The sequence below is a fragment of the Salvelinus alpinus genome, chromosome 18, assembly GCF_045679555.1.
Source record: "Salvelinus alpinus chromosome 18, SLU_Salpinus.1, whole genome shotgun sequence".
Taxonomy (NCBI): Eukaryota; Metazoa; Chordata; class Actinopteri; order Salmoniformes; family Salmonidae; genus Salvelinus; species Salvelinus alpinus.
In genome coordinates, this window is record NC_092103.1 from 13,600,560 (window position 1) to 13,621,176 (window position 20,617).

The 20,617-nt window shown below is 44.1% G+C and overlaps 2 protein-coding genes across 2 annotated transcripts; one reads left to right on the plus strand and one right to left on the minus strand.

Moving 5' to 3' along the window:
• Positions 1–1,891: 1,891 nt before the first annotated feature.
• Positions 1,892–3,024, minus strand: LOC139544658 (putative neuropeptide Y receptor type 6). Its single transcript, XM_071351966.1, has one exon. It carries the CDS (start codon positions 3,019–3,021, stop codon positions 1,930–1,932), a length of 1,092 nt encoding a protein of 363 aa, XP_071208067.1. The 5' UTR covers positions 3,022–3,024; the 3' UTR covers positions 1,892–1,929.
• A 707-nt stretch (positions 3,025–3,731) lies between these two features.
• Positions 3,732–20,512, plus strand: LOC139543832 (palmitoyltransferase ZDHHC8B-like). Its single transcript, XM_071350294.1, has 10 exons — positions 3,732–4,053; positions 15,404–15,525; positions 16,002–16,159; positions 16,763–16,935; positions 17,059–17,161; positions 17,284–17,375; positions 17,467–17,599; positions 17,729–17,843; positions 18,521–18,633; positions 18,861–20,512. Exons 1-10 carry the CDS (start codon positions 3,950–3,952, stop codon positions 19,938–19,940), a joined length of 2,193 nt encoding a protein of 730 aa, XP_071206395.1. The 5' UTR covers positions 3,732–3,949; the 3' UTR covers positions 19,941–20,512.
• Positions 20,513–20,617: the final 105 nt, after the last annotated feature.

Below are 20,617 nucleotides of genomic sequence, written 5' to 3' on the forward strand. Positions count from 1 at the left end.
TTTGGAACCACCAAGACTTTTCTTAGAGCTGGCCAAACTGAGCAATCGGGAGAAGGGCCTTGGTCAAGGAGGTGATCAAGATCCTGATGGTTACTCTGAAAGAGCTCCACAGTACCTCTGTGGAGATGGGAGAACCTTCCAGAAGAACAACCAGCTCTGCAGCACTCCACCAATCAGGCCTTTATGGTAGAGTTGCCAGATGGAAGCCACTCCTCAGTAAAAGGCACATGACAGCCCACTTGGAGTTTTCCAAAAGGCACATAAAGACTCTCAGACCATGAGAAACAAGATTCTCTGGTCTGATGAAACCAAGATTGAGCTCTTTGGCCTGAATACCAAGCATCATGTCTGGAGGAAACTTAGCACCATCCCTACGGCGAAGCATGGTGGTGGCAGCATCATGCTGTGGGGATGTTTTTCAGTGGCAGGGACTGGGAGACTAGTCAGGATCGAGGCAAAGATGAACAGAGCAAAGTACAGAGAGATCCTTGATGAAAACCTGCTCCAGAGCGCTCAGGACCTCAGACAAAGGTTTACCTTCCAACAGGACAACGACCCTAAACACACAGCCAAGACAACACAGGAGTGGCTTCGGGACAAGTCTCTGAATGTCCTTGAGTGGCCCAGCCAGAGCCCGGACTTGAACCAGATCGAACATCTCTGGAGAGACCTGAAAATAGCTGTGCAGCAACACTCCCCATCCAACCTGACAGAGCTTGAGAGGATCTGCAGAGAAGAATGGGAGAAACACGCCAAATACAGGTGTGCCAAGCTTGTACCGTCATACCCAAGACGACTCGAGGCTGTAATCCCTGCCAAAGGTGCTTCAACAAAGTACTGAGTAAAGGGTCTGAATAGTTATGTAAATGTGATATTTACATAAGTATTCTGCTTTGTCATTATGGGGTATTGTGTGTAGATTTGTGAGGGGGGGAAACAATTTTATACATTTTAGAATATAGCTGTAACGTAACAAAATGTGTAATATGTCAAGGGGTCTGAATACTTTCCGAAGGCCCTGGAGCACCCAGCCTCATAGCACTGTTGACAATTAACAGACACCCCATTGTAGAGGGTTGTTCATACTTTGTTGTGTGCCTGTTGTTTTTGTTGGCATAATTACCCTTAATAGAGGATAATTGTGCCCCAGGGCTGGTTGTTGTCTCTGCAACTTAGCAATAATTGCTGAGATGCTTTTCTCCAATTACTCAGACACGGGCCTTTGATTTTAATGTGCTGGAAACAAAACAATTAAAGTAGACTTCAATCCAGAGATGCAGAATTGATTTCCCAAGTTCATGAAGCACTTAAATCCAACTCGAAGTTGAAATGCTTGTTAACACAGACTTTATATAAGATATTACAGCAAATCATTAACATCAAAGTCATGTGTGAGTATATATCTATGGTGTATTTTATGTAACTTAACATTCTACAGGGTTGACAACATTTCCATCATAAACATACTTCTAATTGTCAGTCACCATCACTAGCTCCATCTGTCAGAGAGTAGTTGGAGTTCACTGATATTCACCCAGACGTGATGGTGTATATACTGAATTTGTGTTTACACTAGTATAACTACACTAATGAAATCATGGCGATATGCCAATCTAATTTGATTTATTTTCAGGCAACACAGATGTCCTAAAGACATCTGGGGCGGCAGGTAGCCTAGTGGTTAGAGTGTTGGACTAGTAACCGAAAGGTTGCAAGATCAACTCCCTGAGCTGACAAGGTTAAAAATCAGTCATTCTGCCCCTGAACAAGGCAGTTAACCCACTGTTCCTAGGCTGTCATTGAAAATAAGAATTTGTTCTTAACTGACTTGCCTAGTTAAATAAAGATAAAATAAAAGAAGAGCTACAATTATTCAAAGCACTTGGTTTGATACCACTAAATAGAACATGAGTGTATGACTATATCTAGCTACCCTCTACAGGAGCAAGACAGTTTTTTTACTCCATAGAGGAAGATGTAGGGGATGATGCAGGTATAAGAGGATCCGATGTAGCTGGCCAGCTCCAACGCCAAGGAGGACGTGTGGATGTTGCTGGCCATCATCAGCAGCAGGTGGATCACCCAGCACACCACAAACACAGTGGCCACAGCCACCACGCTCTTGGCTGCCCTCACCTGAGTACCTGAGCCTGGGCTGGGCTTAGCTGGAGGCTGAGAGGACCTCTTCAGATCGGGTGGAGCTCTGACTATGCTGTCCCCGATCTCGACCTGGTAGAGGGGGGAACTGATCGAGCTGTGTACAACTGAGGGTCCATTGTTAGGTAAAGAATTAGCTGTCCCGTTGTGATGGTCCGGTGTCAAGCCCTGGATACGTGTCTGGTTCCTTAGCAGAGTGATCACAATCTGGATGCTAGCAAACGCTATACCAGCGATGGGGAGGGCGTTAGCGAAGGTCAGATACAACGGCTCATAGGTCTGCCTTGCAGTTTGGGAGGGAAAGATTTCTAGACAGTCATCGTGGCTCTCATTTCCACTGTCCACTCGGAGAAACAATAATTGTGGAACACTGAATAACACAGCCACTGTCCAGCTGCCAGTCAGGAGACAGGCTACGAGACGGAGGCTATCCAGCTGGACCGGAGCTCCTCCGCGTTTCAAAGACCCCACCAGTTTCTGGTACCAGAACACACTAATAAACAAGGTGGAGAAGACACTGCTGGTCTCTGACAGGTCAGAGCAAAACTGGACCACACAGCAGTAGGCTTCCCCCAGGAACCAGTGGCCAACAAAGTCAGCCATGGTATCGGGCAGGTCCACCAGGTAGTTGGTGATGAGGTTGGAGACGGCCAGGTTGATGAAGAGGACCTCATTGGTGCGGAGACTGGACTTGGGTCCAGGGAGAGAGCGGAGACAAAGCCAGTTGTTCCCCAGGATCCCTAGCAGACACATCAGCCCTCGGACGAAGGCTTCGATCCACTCCGTTGCATCCATCCCACCTGGGGCATCTATATATGTCTGAGCCTTATTTGGCTCAACATTTATAAGGGATGTTAATATCATGCTACAGCCAGGCCCAACCCCTCAACAAATCCTTAGAGACTTAACCTCACATTTGCAGTGATGCAACATACATACATTTCTAGTCTTCAGTTCTTGGACAGCACCAGAGACTGGGACCAGAAACCGGCCCTGGCATTTCAAACACACCGGCCCATTTTTAATTGTTGAGGCCCCCATCAACAGCCAGGTAATTAAAAATAAACAAGTTAGACAGGCCCACTGGGCTAAAAATGGACCAGCCCCTCTGGCATTTGCCCAAAATGCCAGATGGCCGGTTCACCCCTGCCAGAGACTTGTAGTATCCCAATACAGAAGCGAAAAACCAAACTGAACTTGGATCACTGTAAAGGAGCAGAGTTTGAATAGCCTATGTTTATGTTGTTAGAATATTCAACATTTGTACATTATATACTTTTATCTGTCACTATAGAGCAACATTATTGTCCATTTCTAATGACAGACCCATTTCCATATTGAAGCAAATAACATTTGTAATCAAGAGTATGGCTATGACATGAAATATATATTTTTCTAAATAGTAAAAATAATATTTAGCACTGAAAACATACACCACAATGGAGTCCAGCCTGCTATAGTGTAGTTCACGTAAGTCCTCCTTTAAACGGAGTCCAACCAATAGACAGACTCCCGATGTTGTGTCCCAAAGCTACCTTTCCCCGGCGATAGCCCCACCTATCAAATCAAGAGCCGCTTCGCTGAGTTGGTGGTTGGTCGGGCCCAGTCGGTACGGTGGGATTTCCAAGACGGGCACAGCTCGTTGGACTTTTTGACCATGGATTTGTTGCATTTGATCCACGGAGACTCCGGACAGAACATAGTGGGAATACGTCGTATCATGGATCATTTATTGTATCTTGGTGTAATCGTTTCGTTGGAATAAACTGCTGATGTTTGTGGAAAGTACAGAATGCCCAACAGCGGCAGGGAGAGAATTAAAGGCAGCGCGTTTATTCCAGTGTCCACCGCTGCAGTCCTCCTCGTCGGGTCCACCACTTTATTCTTTGTCTTTACGTAAGTTAACGATATGCCTCCTTTTGAAAATGTAGTTTGATACAAGACACTAAAGTAGCCTACCTTTTCGAAACTATTATATTCCTATCTGAAGTAGGCCTAGTCCACATATTTGAATTGCATATACTGTATATAGGCTTATGAAGTATCCGATCCAATGGGCATGCACAATTGCTCCAAACGGTAAAATTGTCTCTAGGAAAAGCTTGTGATAAAATAGCTCCTGTCGCTCACACACTGTGTAGAATAAGGGTCGTTTTTTAATTGATTTGGCATTTGAGTCCCTTGCCTTTGCAACCATGAAACACACATACAAATGACAAATAAACACATAATACATGTTTTTGTTTATATTGAACTGTTTATAAATTATAAAACATAATTCAAATCCTTCATACTGCAACCCTCTATGTTGATGCATTGTTTAAAGTACTTAGGAGCAGGCTTGTCACAGTAGTGGAGTTGTAGTGACATGTTTTGGGAACTTGAATGCTAGAAAGTGAACAAAAGTATGTCATATATTGTATAGATTAATAAAAACAAAGAAGGCTATTAAAATACCTATTATTTTACCAGTATAATGTGTGACCCTCTGTTTGCTGTCACTGGGGTTACCACCTTGAAAATAACTAATTACAAAGATCTCCAAGAACCTTGAGCCTTCTCTCCAGTGGCAAACTCTTTTCAGACCACTCCGGTCTATATTAAAGTAAATTATTAGCTAATCACACCCTTTAAATATGTCATACATTTGAGGATTCCATTAATTAATTTGGTGTCAAAATCCAAAGTGTCACTTTTTAATTTAACTAGGCAGTTAAGAACAAATGACGGCCTAGGAACAGTGGGCTAACTGCCTTGTTCAGGGGCAGAACGATTTTTACCTAGTCAGCTCGGGATTCTATCTAGCAACCTTTCGGTTATTTGGCCTAACGTTCTTACCACTAGGCTACCTGCCGCCCCAACTTGGTGTTAGTCCATTTAAATGAAGGGAAATATCCTTGTGAGAAAAATTATTAATCATATCACTTTAGTACAGGATTGATGAACTTAGATTTGATCATTGTGGCCTCCATTTCAGAAAATCTTAATTTACCTAAAATGTCTCATTGGTGTTACCATCATTGGTGTTACTACTCCTACAGATGTCACAACATTATCATAATGGTACAAACTTTTTAAGATCATTAAGCTACCATATTAGTTGATTTAGAATGGGAAGATGTAGTCAAATCAACATTTTAAAAATGAGGAAAAATGAAGTACATTTTGTCCAAATGTTACGTCCGTCGTTGGATGAAGACCAAGGTGCAGCGTGGTATGTGTACATTTTACTTTTATTTAAAATGACACCAAAAAACAACAAAATACAAACGAACGTAAAGCTCTGTAGCGCTATTCAGCAACTATACAAAGACAAGATCCCACAACAGAAGGTGGGGAAAAAGGGCTGCCTAAGTATGATCCCCAATCAGAGACAACGATAGACAGCTGCCTCTGATTGGGAACCATACCCGGCCAACAAAGAAATAAACAAACTAGAATGCCCACCCAAATCACACCCTGACCTAACCAAATAGAGAAATAAAAAGGCTCTCTAAGGTCAGGGCGTGACACCAAAATGCCATGTCCAAGTTCCACTGTAATTCAAGAACGACCAATAAACATTTGAAGGCTAACTTCACATTCGGAATTTAGAACAGTGTTTTTTTGCCGTTCAATCTGACAGAAGTGAAATATGACACATATTTGTTGTTGAAAAAAGTCCCTTTTGTGAAATTCTGGTGTAGTTTTAATTACATATCAATATGCTATACTATTCATTAAACAGTTCAACAATACTGTACCCAAAGCTGTCTATTAGTATTTACATGTCATTGCCTAATACCATGTTGATCCTCTTAATACAAGCTACTGTAGGCTATATGAATTTGGTATGGGGACTATGTGAGTTAAGAGGCTATTTAACTATTAGGCCTATGTCTAAGGCTGATTTTCTGATATTCCGACTCAAAATATAATGAACACAACCACACCTCTCAGAGTGTATGTGAACATGTATTCCTAAATCCCTTTATCTTCTTCCAGAGGGCAATGATGCTTAGAGTCAGAAATATTTATTAGAAATCAGACTGGGTCAGCTAGAGCAAAACAGGTTCCCGAATATCACCGTACTTTTATTCTCAAAACGACATTTTAGTCATGTGAGAATCACTGCCGTGTTGTTGGGATACCACCAACAACACTTTCAACATTATCCCCTAGATTGCTAATAGCGCCTGGGTGAATAGTCCCACTGTACTACCATACCACTACAAAGGGAAGCACAGCCGTGAGCTGCCCAGTGACACGAGCCTACCAGACGAGCTAAATAACTTCTATGCTCGCTTCGAGGCAAGTAACAATGAAACATGCATGAGAGCATCAGCTGTTCCAGACGACTGTGTGACCAGGACGTGTACTCAGAGCATGCCCTGAAGTGGAACTTGCCTGTCCCTGTCTGAGTCCGTAAAACCAACATATTTCAAGCAGACCACCATAGTCCCTGTGCCCAAGAACACTAAGGTAACCTGCCTAAATGACTACTGACCCGTAGCACTCACGTCTGTAGCCATGAAATGCTTTGAAAGGCTGGTCATGGCTCACATCAACACAAGTATCCCAGAAACCCTAGACCCACTCCAATTTGCATACCGCCCCAACAGATCCACAGATGATGCAATCTCTATTGCACTCCACACTGCCCTTTCCCACCTGGACAAAAGGAACACCTATGTGAGAATGCTATTCATTGACTACAGCTCAGCGTTCAACACCATAGTGCCCTCAAAGCTCATCACTAAGCTGTGAGGGTACTATGGTGTGCAACTGGATCCTGGACTTCCTGACAGGCCGCCCCCAGGTGGTAAGGGTAGGCAACAACACATGCGCCATGCTGATCCTCAACACAGGGGCCCCTCAGGGGTGCATGCTCAGTCCCATCTTGTACTCCCTGGTCACTCATGACTGCAGGCCAGGCTCGACACAAACACCATCATTAAGTTTGCCGATGACACAACAGTGGTAGGCCTGATCACTGACAAGGTCGAGACAGCCTATAGGGAGGAGGTCAGAGACCTGACCGTATAGTGCAAGGACGTTTCCAATTAGTATCCCGATCTTCTGATGGATGCCTTTTGATTCCCACATCTGTGGAACTAGGGGTGACTAAAGACTTGGGGCTAGCAGGGAGGAGTAAACTATTGATGACTTATAAAGGGCAGAATCAACAACCTCTGCATCATCAAGACAGTCGCTTTGTGAGAAGGTGTTAACTATAGAAAGATGTTAACCCATGCTCACACTTAGCTGTTGTTATGTAAATGACAGCTGAAAAGTGCCAGGCCTTTGCCCTAAATCAAAGCATGTTCACTGAGGCCATGGTCCAGTGTGATACAGGTGCCGGTCTGTGGAGATGGAAACAGAAAAGTCTGAGCCTTCTGGGTAAACACTGGGGTAATTCTCAGGTGGAAACTTGGCATAAGTGTACTAGACTACATGCACTTCTGATTAACTGAAATATTTTATAACGGTATATCCTCAGTGACGTGATTATGCATTGATGTGAGGAAAGAGAAAGTGGGACACAGTGGATTGAGTTGTAAATGTACTATACTGTTCTGACTGGGTTGATTTGGACTAAAGCCACTGACTTGGCTGGGGGTTATCCAATGATTTGTGAGAGAGTCTGGAAAGAGTGATTTCATACTGACATCCTCCCTATTGTTTTACTCCCTGCTGTTCAAAGACAAGGAGCTTATGGACATTGGGCTTAAGAGAGATGTGTAATCCTCTATGTAGGGTAGGATCTGAATCTTTAGCATGGAAGAGTCCGTTTTCAGTCCTTTTCATATGTCATTGAACTGTTATATGGAGAAAGATAAAGAAAGTTATCTTGTATCTGAAAGTCTTAACAGTGAATATAACTGAATATAAGAACTGACATGGCCATGCCTACTGCATACCCCCAATTCACATGCTGTTTGGAATGAGGAATTCTAGAGTTCTTTATGGGAAATACAATACAATGAATCATCTGATAAGTGAGTGCGTAAAAAAAAGTAAACTCATTCCATTTTATTGCAACTCTTGGCTGCTGATGTAGCTGCTGCTGTTGAAGTTTAATTGCTAAGTGTCAGTGAGTCAGTTGTATGCCAATCGTATCTCTTCACATAGGCTTGTTTATTGCGTTATTATCTTGGTGGCCTGCTGTTGTTGACTGATTCTGGGGATGTTTTTAATTGGGATGGTAAATCATTGAGGAGTTGACAAGCAACTGCCCGAGGTGACAAAAGATACTCAAAACAGAGATATTCTTGTCTATAAAAATTGAAATAGAAACATTACTTAAAATATGGATGATACATTTTGACAATCCCCAACAAAAACATAACGGCTTGATTGCAACCAACAGGCAGAATTTATATATAAACGCAACATGAGCTGAAATAAAAGATCCCAGAAATTGTTCATAGGCACAAAGTTTATTTCTCTCAAATTTTGTGCACAAATTTGTTTACGTCCCTGTTAGTGAGCATTTCTCCTTTTCCAAGATAATCCATCCACTTGACAGGTGTGGCATATCAAGAAGCTGATTAAACAGCATGATCATTACACAGGTGCACCTTGTGCTGGGGACAATAAAATGTGCAGATTTGTCACACAACACAATGCCAGACATGTCTCAAGTCTTGAAGCAGCATGCAATTAGCATGCTGACTGCAGGAATGTCCACCAGAGCTGTTGCCAGAGAATGTCATATTTATTGATCTATCATAAACCGCCACCAACATCGTTTTAGAGAATTTGGCAGTACATCCAACCGGCCTCACAACTGTATGGCATTCTGTGGGCTAGCGGTTTGCTGATGTCAACGTTGTGAACAGAGTGCTCCATGGTGGCGGTGGGGTTATGGTATGGGCAGGCATAAGCTATGGACAACAAACACAATTGTATTTTATCGATGGCAATTTGAATGCACAGAGATACCGTGACGAGATCCTGAGGCCAATTTTCGTGCCATTCATCCACCGGCATCACCTCATGTTTCAGCATGATAATGCACGTCCCCATGTCGCAAGGATCTGTACACAATTCCTGGAATCTGAAAATGTCCTAGTTCCTCTACGGCCCCAATGTCGCAAGGATCTGTACACAATTCCTGGAAGCTGAAAATGTCCCAGTTCTTCCATGGCCTGCATACTCATCAGACATGTCACCCATTGAGCATGTTTGGATCGACTTGTACGACAGCGTGTTCCAGTTCCCGCCAATATCTAGCAACTTCGCACAGCCATTGAAGAGAAGTGGGACAACATTCCACAGGCCACAATCAACAGCCTGATCAACTCTATGCGAAGGAGATGTGTCGCGCTGCATGAGGCAAATGGTGATCACATAAAATACTGACTGGTTTGCTGACCCAAGCCCCTACTTAAAAAAAAAATGTTATCTGTGATGAACAGATGCATATCTGTATTCCCAGTCATGTGAAATCCATAGATTAAGCCCCATTTATTTATTTGAATTGACTGATTTCCCTATATGAACTGTAACTCTGTAAAATCTTTGAAATTGTTATATGCTCCGTTGACATTTTTGTTCCGTATAGAATGTGTACTATTAGAAGGCCTATATTTCATCAAAACGTTTCACATTAAATGCCAAAATAGTATATGCCATTCAAAATAAATCTAGGCTCTAAACTACATTTTCATTTGATAAAAAAATAGATAGATTATATAACTCAATCACGATTTACTTGATTTAGTCACACAGTATGGACAGTCCAGGGATATTTTACCCTCAATCTTGATAAGAAATGACGATATCAGACACATTTTTTTTTCAAAGACAGTTGTATTTAATGGATTACATAAATTGGAATGACTAAAATAATAAGTAGGCTTCAACATCAACATTAGTTTTCCAATCATACATGTTCGGTACATTTCCACAGTCAATTTGCCGTGCTAAACAAGGAAATGCTTTATTTCAATTGTACTGAATGATCAAATAGATAAATCGCCTTTACTTTGGTAAAGGGCTAGATTAAAATGTTCTGATGATAAGAGGCTGAAATCATCTTGAAAAGTGTTGGTTGCGATCAGAACTAAAAGAACACCCCGACATCCGTGTTATGGAGCGGTAAATCGATGCGTCAATTGGTGATAATCTAGTGTCAATCAGTGTTTGCAATTGGCCCAACCCTTCTATCAGACGTTAGTCAAAAATCTGACTGAGTTGATGTTTTACGGAGTTGACAAATTGCTTATTTTTCTTCTTTATTCAAGTGCTATACTACATAGCAATTTTGTTTTTCTTCATTTGCTATAACCTAATTAAAATGAACATATTTGAACCAAAAATCATATTCTATGTTAATCTATAAAGTAGATGAAGTTGACAGGTTATGGTTGTCACCATGTGATATCTACAATGTATTTTTAAATCTTTCAAAAGTAGAGGACTTTTAGGACCATGAGTTGTCTTGTTGCACTACATGTTATCAGGAGATGAGGAAGGGCTTCCCATGGTATAGCTGACCCTACACATTTTTTATTCATTTACGACTTTGAACAAATCTGACAGAGTTGACCAACGCTCTGGACAAATTTTTTAGGAATCACAGTTTTGAGAAACATATTCCTTAAAGTCAGAGAGGGCTATTGCAAGAAACTACATGAGATCCTTTTTCAGTGAATATTAATTTTAGCCCGTTTTAAGAGTTTTAAACACTTTTGGGGGGAGTTTAAAATTGGGATCCTTTGTTCTGGACAAGGGTATTTCCTGGCACAGAGCTGACATGCAAATTAATAATATTATAAATATTTAGGAAATTCCAAAAACAAACAGTATTTTTTTTGCTTAAATAATGTAGCAAAAAATAAATAATCGAAGTATAAAAATAAAGTTTTCACAACTTCCAATAATCCCTGAAATTCTGTGTTGGTTTTTGCAGTCAGTTGATGGATGCTGCTGTATGTGGGTAGCATTACTTTGGCGGCCAGGCAGAGCAAGCAGTCTATCCCTACTATTATATAATGAGAGTGAGTGGTCATTTTCCATCAATGATCAATAGACTCGTATCTGCATTTCTAAAGAGAACTTCCACACTTCAATAGAACAAACCCCCAGAGCTCCACTGCTCCAGGACAAGTGGCTGTTATTGCAGGTTTGTCTGAAGATCGCCAACACGAGACGTGAAGAACATTGCCGAAAACATTCCCACTGAGAGATGTTTCACGATGATAAAATAGATTATGTCTGAAGTTTCTATTCCATGGACAGCCATTCTTAAAAGATAAGGTCATGTTGAAACAGAGCGTTCCAGCCCAATCACACATGCTCGTTTGTTTGCCCTTTCACTTTGGCAGTAGCAGAAGAAATGGAATCTGTAGGGACAATATTTTGCCGTTGCATCATATGTAGGCCTACATCCCTGTTAGACAGAAGAACTGTCTGTCTGTGTCTGTCTGCCTGTCTGCTCTTTCAGCAGGGACGATGTCTGTGTTTCTTTAAAAGCAGTGATGGACAGATGCCAGATTCTGTCGTTATCTCGACCAAATGCAACCCTACCTTGGTCCTTCTGAGGGAAAGGGACCTTGATTCGTCCTTCGTGCTATATGCTGTTGCAGGGAGTCCAAAGTGAATGCCAGTCAGACCTCATGGTCCCTCGGGTTGTTACTTAGAGTATGTGCGTGTCAAAAGAAATTGCCCAAATACAACCCCAGTCTGTTAGTATGGAGAGTAAGCTGCAGCAGTTACTCTGATGTATCAAAGTACATGACTCACAGACAAACTGACAAACTGGTCTATACAAGATTTAGGACACTTTTCAATATCAAGACAAAAATCCTCCTGTGAAGTTGGCAAGGGGGGGACCACTGAAAGTAGGAACCTTTTGGTCATCCTTCGCCTGATAAACAGCCTCATTACTAAGCTAAAACGGAAAGGGTTATCTCAGCCTTCAGAGTGTGTTTGTGTTACATTGTTCCCTCTAAGTATTGTTACTGTGGACAATTCACAAAAGACATGCAAAGACCAGCAGTGGGAACACTACGAACTTGAACCATTATAAGCAAAGATTCTTTCAAGGGTGTTTCCTCGTAACAATCTGCCATGGCTAATGTCAACATTTGATGTAGCTGAGATGCTATACAGTTTTGTAAGGAGAAGCCTTCTTGACCTTTTACTTTCTTTCTGAGTTAATTATGCAACCATGTGCAGAGGGGAGGATGTCAGATGTGTTACACACCCATAGTGGGTCAGATATTTATAGAATAACACTCCTCCCCAAACAAACAGTTTATTTTATGCCCGTATACGCATCGATCCCTGGATACAATGATGTAATATGTACACGTATGTTTCCTTTAAGTAGACATACATAGTTGATATTCAAGCCCGTAGTTTTAATAGTTCAAAGAAGAACTCTCTCCGAACCCTGTTATAACACTGTTATGTGTTCATTCAGTGTTTTCTGAAGCTAAAGACAAGTCATACATTCCACACATTCCTAAGGGCTTATGATCGCATTTCATTCAGGTTTTTTAACACTCATATTTTCAATCCATGAGATGTTTCTAGGAGCCATACACTGGAACTTAAATGGTCCTTCGGCTGTCCGCATAGGAGAACCCTTTGAAGAACCCTTTTTTGGTTCCAGGTAGAACCCTTTAGGGTTCCATGAAGAACCCTTTCCACAGAGGGTTCTTCAAAGGGTTCTCCTATGGGGACAGCAGAATAACCCTTTTGGAACCCTTTTTTTTCTGAGAGTGTAGTTGTGAGCCTCTCTAATCCTCTTCTCTGCTTGCTGCTTGCTGCCGATGCGATAGACACTGGTAGTGATGACTAGCCTACCCACTACTGTGCTTTACTCAGGCAGGGCAGTGTGCAGATTGGACAGCCTCAACAGCAGCTTACCCTTCTGGATGATTTAATACAGCTCTGCTGTCTGTTTCATTAGGCGCAAGGCAGGGGCTTGTCTGCCTGCACCGCCACACTGCAGCATAATGAACTCTCCCTGTGCTGTGCTCCAGATGGTCAAAAAGCAATGATGGGCCGGACGGCAGGCCGCTCATGCAATGGCATCCACAGAAATAATCCCTTTGATAAGAAATCAGACAGTCGCGGATCGACCCTCTATAGAGCGCTGCACCTTATCTGGTGTGTCCTCTACGCTCCGCACTCAGCCCAAATGAGTTAGACTGACTTCTGCTTATTTTGAACGCAATATCATTATCTTCCATATTGTGCTCATTTTGTCCATTTTTTTTGTGATAGATCCATTATTTGACAGATGGGTGAGGGGGAAGAGGATTTGACCATCTAAATAATGAGTTTTGAAAAGATAATCAGTGACAGTATACCTATTCCTAATTGCCTTTTTGTCTACTTGTTTTCCCCACCACCCATTGGTCTTGCTGGTAGAGGAGGATGGTGAAAGTGGTATGCAGATACATGAACACTACTCCAGACCATGCAGACTGACTGGGCTTGATCCCTCATATTTAGTGCTGCCCCGCTGGCATTTACCCCTAAATCTACCAACTTCATCCACATTCCCTATTTATACTGTAGAGTGGCTAGACGTGCAGGTACAGTATTCAGTGTACTGGGACAAGTACAGTATTCAGTGTACTGGGACAAGTACAGTGTGGACTCTGTGTAGTGCAGGGGTACAGTATAATGCACATATCCGTGTAATCTAGCTCTCTTATGACAATTTAAGTACATCTCAAACATGAACACATTTAATGAAACTTTGCTTCAGAGAGGACTTAAGATATAAATCCCCTCCTCCAGCTGTGGGAAACCACTGTTCTGTTCCCCTCATTAATCTGATTTACTCAGTAGTACAATTTAGTGTTAATGTTTCAATTAAGTAAATCCTTAAAGAGGAGCATTATGCTGACAGATCAGAACTGTACAGAACTGTATTGTATTTGCCTACGAAGGCTGTTTGTCTGTAAAGGCAGGCGTGTCTGTTGCAGCTGTATAGGTAATGGAATATGTATGGTTTGCTTTATCCTAAAGGTATGGAATAGGTTCTGTTGGGCTGTGTGTTGTGCTGTGTGCTGCAGGCTGTAGGGTCTGTGTGCTTGTCGTCTGATGGGAGGATTCCACCATCGCGGGCTGGCAGAGTGGGCTGTAATCCAGAGTCCCTAATCCTGGGATTATTGAGATTGCAGCTGGCATGGCATTACCAGGCATTCCTTTGGGGGTAACCACCCTTCCCCCATGCTACCCCACCCTCCCCCATGCGCTCATCCTTACTGGGGCTGTTCTATGTGGGCTGGGGGGCTTGCGCCAGGTTGGGCTGGGCTGGAGTTGGGGCTGGGGCTGGGGAAGGGAGACTCTTGGCTCAAAATGTTGTCAAAATGTTGTCAATTTCACAGTGTTCACAGTCACGGTCAGTCTATTGGGGTTCACACATATACGTTCTGCCTTCGTCACCTCCTGACCCTTCACCTTTGCAACTGTGGGGAGACAGGTTTGGGTTGTGTGTGTGTGGGGGATCCACCCAGTATCTGTTTCACACTGATCACGGTCTTGTTACAGTCACTGTTACGGCCATGGTCACTAATACACAGTCTGCACTTCAATGGCAATCCTCACTTCTGCTGTTGTTGCCCCTTAACATAAAATACCTACAGGACGGAGGAGTATTAGGACATGCTGCCAGTTGTGATAATGTAAGAGGCCCAATGCTGAAACACATTCTGCTGTAAACTTTTCAAGTGAAGATAAATTCGCCACAGCAGCATGGCTTTGGACTCAATTCTATACAGATATTTAAAAAAAAAAATGGATATTGTATAGGCTCTTCATGCCGACCTTTAATCATTATAATCCACCGTGCCTTCCCCTGTGTCCCCGTCAGTAAACCTGATTACAGAGCCTTTATTTAATCTCACACTGTGGAGATATAATCATAGCATCCTCTCACCAAATCGAATTCTCCAGTTTTAACCACATTTGCATAATGACAGTGATGGTTATGATGGTCTCTATAAGCCCTGTGGACATATTCAGAAAACGCCATGAAGTTGGGTATCAGTCTGAATTTAGCGTCGCCGAGTGTAGTTATATTTTCCTGCTGATAAACCAAATCATTGTGACAATCCCTTTTTGATTGATTCCTACACTGAGCCTGAGGGAGATTTATACCCCTTTCAACCAATTCAACCTAGACATATTACTGTGCATGTTCTACGTCTATACTATGAGTGTAATGTGTGTGTATTGCAAAATGACTGTGTGTGTATTGTGAGTCCACTGTGCTTTAGGTCTCTTGTCTCTGTCCCAGGTGCCCGTGGCTGGCAGTGACCGTGTCAATCTACGTGCCACCATGCAGTGGCATCCTCTTCTTCTTTGTCTTGGCCAACTTCACCATGGCAACCTTTATGGATGCGGGTGTTCTCCCTATGGGTTAGTTACACTATAACTACTATATTATACACTATTACCATCAAAGTCAACTCTGGACCTCAAAGCCAGTTCCACTGCATTTGTTCATTGTTCCCTTCTAATCAGGGACTGATTTAGACCTGGGACACCAGGTGGGTGCAATTAATTATCAGGTAGAACAGAAAACCTGCACGGGTCTATTCACTACTGTACACTATAGTGTAACTAAACAGGACAAACATTACAGTAGGTTGGCAGGCAGTTATTCAACTCTATTGAATTATTATCTACTAGTTATAACATACTAGTACATTTCATTACCGTGACAATATATTGATAAACTAGGCCAGATTTATGGTAGTAATGTTAACTTTCTGCCTGAGAAGGAATTTGAAGAGAAAACATTGACATAAAAACAAGAATATCCAGTGTTACCCAACGCCCAGTGTTGTGCCGGTGACCTATAGTTCATGTCGAGCTGTGCGTTTGGGTTGCAGCTAATGAGGACGAGGACAAGGACGATGACTTCCGCGCCCCGCTCTACAAGAACGTGGACGTGAAGGGTGTCCAGGTCCGGCTGAAGTGGTGTGCCTCCTGCCACTTCTACAGACCTCCACGATGCTCCCACTGCAGTGTCTGTGACCACTGTGTAGAGGTGGGAGGGAGAGGAGGAGAGGGAGAGAACAAGCCAGGGCTGGCGGAGAGCGGGAGGGACGGGTGGATAGGGGGAAGTTGTGGATGTGAGACAGGCTTTGGGGGGGGGGGGGGGGGGGGGGTGTAGTGGTTGATGGTGGAGGGAGGAGGAAGGGCCTGAGGAGGGATCAATAGTGTGTGTGGCTGTAGGGTAATGGTGGGTGGGAGAAAATTATGGAGGGATAGAGGGGGAGGAAGAGAGAGATCACATTAATCAGGTTAATCCCTTTCCCCCGATCCTTAATGTCCCCGCAGCGGGGAGAGAGATGAGATTTGAAAATGGCTGGGACAATCTCTGTGTGTACACTGAGGTATATTTAGACAGCTCAGTGCCTATCAACACTTGATTGATATTTGACTTCTGTTGATAATGTCTTTCCACTGTCCAAGAGTGATCAATACCATGTGGATGTGGCTAGCTAGACCACTCCAGAATACTGTTTGTAGCATGGATGCACAATGTTGGGACAGAGTCATGTAAAGTAGGCTGCTACTTGTCATAATTCTCAGAGCGATTGAATGTTTTATCTAATGTTGTATTCCATTGTGTCATAACCGCATGCAGGACTTTGACCACCACTGTCCCTGGGTGAACAACTGTATCGGGAGGCGGAACTACCGCTACTTCTTCCTGTTTCTCCTGTCACTCACGCTGCACATGGTGGGCGTGCTCTCCGGTGGCCTGCTCTACATCCTACACCATCTGGAAGACCTATGGAAGCTGCACTGTACTGTCACGTATCCTTCCTTGCACAAACCCTGTGTACTGTGTGTGTGTGTGTTCATACAGTATGATCATGGTAATTCATGTCTAAAGGTCCCTAAAGAGAGTCCGTGAGTCTCCTTGACTGCTGTGTCTAGCCTGGTGGTGATGAGTGTATCAGGTCTGTTCTTCATTCCTGTCCTGGGCCTCACAGGGTTCCACCTCTACCTGGTGTCTAGGGGCCGAACCACCAATGAACAGGTCAGACGCCTCTATGTAGCTCATGTTTTTAAATGACTAGATAAAAGGTTTCTGGAATACATGAGGCCACCCTAGGTCGAGTCCTCACTTTAATGAGGAAATTGTTGCCCTCTTTTCCACAGGTTACTGGGAAGTTTCAAGGAGGGGTCAACCCTTTCACACAAGGTTGCTGTGGCAACTTGGAGTATCTCATATGCAGTCCCATTTCTCCAAAGTAAGAAACATTTGACGTTTTTATGTAAACATCATGTTTAATATAACGTATTGGAGCTCATTAGCTTATCTATATGCTTGGACCATACCAGGTATACAGCGAGGCCCATTAAGAAATCAACAGTTCGCGTCATTCCTCCATTCCTGAGACCAGAGACTGACAGACAGATACCAATTATTAAGGTTGAGGATAACGGCATCCAGTGTCATGATAACCAAAATAAAGTAAGTCTGTCCACCTCAAAATACCCTCAGAAGGGAACATCCCAGATTCACATAAAACCTCAGTATTTAACTAACTTCATTGGCAGATCAGATATGTTTAAGAGTAGGTGCCTTCTCTTCTCCTCTCAGCGCCCGTCCACTGACGGTATGGAAGAGCCAGACATCCGACGTCTGGACACCCCACCACCTCTGCCCCCCAAACCAGACCCCAACGTGCTGAGGAGACACCTAGCAACACTTGAAGGTAGGGTCACATTAGTAATCTGACAACCAGGGATACAGTACCTGTATTTATGCACCTCATACTGTATTATAGAGAACATGAGCAAATGATCATGAAGAAACTTGAAACGGTCCAGAAACCCCCCAAGCTATCACTCACTGCTCTCCTACTGCACCCTAGTGGCCACATTATTCAACTGGTGCCCGGAGAGGCAGCCATGGTTTTAGTTGCTGCTTGTGTCTTCGTTGGTTTTTCTTTGTTTGTTTACTTGTGGATTTCCAACAAAATTTCACTCGGGATGAGCTACTGAATATTAGAGCAAGCCAAATTTAGAATGTAGTTTAGTGTTTATAGTGAAGATTGCAGTTCTTAGTTTACAGTGTACATAGTATGCGTACCGCGTATGGATTTGTGTAAACTATGCTTCTACGTCTGTTGTCTGTATATCCTGTTTATCGCCTGTCTGTATATTCTGTTCATGGTGGCAGCACCATTTCACCAAGTCAAATTCCTGTTTATGCAAATGTTTCGGCTAATAAAGGTGATTCTGATGACAGACTTGTATTATATGTTAATTACACACATGTTACTGCCTCTCTCTGGATTAGTTCAGTCACAAATCCCAATAGACATTATGGTAATATATTTCACATTTTGTTAAATATTGATTTCCTTCTCCATCTGTGTTTGGATTCCAGAGAGTGGTCTGCATCCCAAACCAGTGACCCCTTCCCCTGGGCAGACCCTGCAGCAGCTCAGGCCATTACCGCAGTCCACATCTAAGGCACCACCCCCCTCACCTGTCCATCAGGTCAGGTCATTCATTCACAGCATTGACACCATTCAGATACACTGTGGATTTATTGTGCTGTGTTTTGAGCCGTTTCCACAGATCGTGGTTGTGTCCTGTGTTTTGAGAGCTTTCTAACAGACTGGCCATGTGATTCTGTGTTCTGTCGGCCCTCTAACAGACTGTTGTGGCTGTGTTATGTTCTGAGAGCTCTCTGACAGTCTGTTATGTGTTGTGGTTGTGTCTAGGTGGCTGTGGCACCAGAGCAGCAAGGGGGCAGCAGTAGACGTCATGACCTGTCATCAGAACTCATCCTGGGCAGATTGGACCAGCAGCTAGCCTTCCCATCCGGTCCCATGTCCGCTCCACTCCAGCTCAACTCTCTCACCCTCAACTCCCGCTCCCTCACCCTCAAACACGCCTATCGCCACCACAACAAGCTGCCGGTCTTGTACCCAGAGGGTCTGATCTCCCATCAGGTGTCTCCGGGCTTGTTCCCCCCTCACAACCCCCTGTCCAACCGCAACAGCCTCTCCTATGACAGCCTGGTGAACTCAAGTGACGCCCACTACCTGGCCCAGCGAGGAGGACCCCCACTTCATTACCACCCACACTTCATGACCCTAGGACATGAAGGCAGTGTGCTGCAGCGGCCCCCTCCACACACCTACAGCCCCGTGTTCATGGGGGTCACCAGGCAATCTCCCCAGCCCAGGGACACCTCACCCAGGGATCCCTCTCTACGGGACCTCACCCCTCAGGCCCTCACCTCCCGGGACCTCTCCCCTCAGGCCCTAATGCACAGGGACCTCTCCCAGCAAGCCTTGATCCACCGGGAGGCCTCTCCGGTCCGCTATGACAACCTCTCCAAGACCATCATGGTCTCCATTCAGGAGCGGCGGGAGATGGAGGAGAGGGACAGGATGCTACGGATGCAGGCCAGGTCCCAGGCCCTGTACGGCTGCCCAGACATGGCGTTGTACGACATCCCCAGCAGACGCAGCCTCCCTGCGGACAGCATGCGCCTCCCAGGGTCACGCGGCCCCACCCCGCCCGCATACGGCTCCAGGGAGTTCCTGATGAGCACTGGTATTTTGGGGTACGGGGGTACGAGGTCGCCCCTCTCCAGCGCCTCGTCGTCCTCTCTGACCCGAGCCCCCAGGACTTCCAGCTCCCCCCTGCAGAGCAGCAGCAGCCTGCAGAGTAAGGGTCGTTCCCCCTCCCCAGCCTACCTCCCCCCGAACAGGCAGGCCCAGCCCTCATCCTCCTCCTCCTCCACACTGCCCAGCACCCTTTCCTCTGCCTCTCCCCCAGATGCCCCCCCATAACGCCCCTTACTCACCAATGCCATGGAGGGAAAGCACTCAGCACCCCTGGGTGCCCCCAAATAGGACCTGGAGGGTGTATGCAGCCAACCACACTACTCTGCAGTGTTAGCCTGTATATCCACAACTTCCCAGCACTGTGTAAGTGTGTCTGTGTGGGTTGTCAGTGTGTGGGAGGGTGTGGGAGTTGAGAGGACATCAACATGCAGTTATGGGAATCATTTTGTACAGATATTTGCACTTGGACCTCTCGCTAGCCAAGGGTGTGTGTTGAATATATAGAGTGAGTGATAACCAACAGCGTATGCAGATATCTCAGGACAGTGGCCAATTAGCAGACAGTTGTGCCTCTCTATGCAGTCGGGGGAATCAATAAGCTCAACTAGAACAGCAGACATGTACAGAAGACAGATCTTTTATTGTTGGTTTATGTGTTTTGATAATGCTTTTGAGAAATAATGTTATGTGATGATGATGGGACATTCTATTATTTTGCGTCTATAGAAATCATGCTTTAGTAATATTTTGTGGTTGTTTTGACAAATAAAAAAGTCTCTGTTTTGTTCCTTTTTCTGTTTAAGGTGTTGTCATTCAATTATGTATTCGTTTATCCGTTCTTGCCACCAGCTTCATGTCCACATCCTGTTTCAAATCTAACCCTAGGCTCATCCACAACTATA

Bases quoted from the DNA above. Each gene is read 5' to 3' on its own strand.
- LOC139543832 (XM_071350294.1), top strand. From the start codon at position 3,950: ATGCCCAACAGCGGCAGGGAGAGAATTAAAGGCAGCGCGTTTATTCCA. The intron at 4,054-15,403 runs GTAAGTTAACGA...TCTCTGTCCCAG, and splicing joins ACTTTATTCTTTGTCTTTAC to GTGCCCGTGGCTGGCAGTGA. The intron at 17,376-17,466 runs GTAAGAAACATT...GGACCATACCAG, and splicing joins TGCAGTCCCATTTCTCCAAA to GTATACAGCGAGGCCCATTA.
- LOC139544658 (XM_071351966.1), bottom strand. From the start codon at position 3,021: ATGATATTAACATCCCTTATAAATGTTGAGCCAAATAAGGCTCAGACA.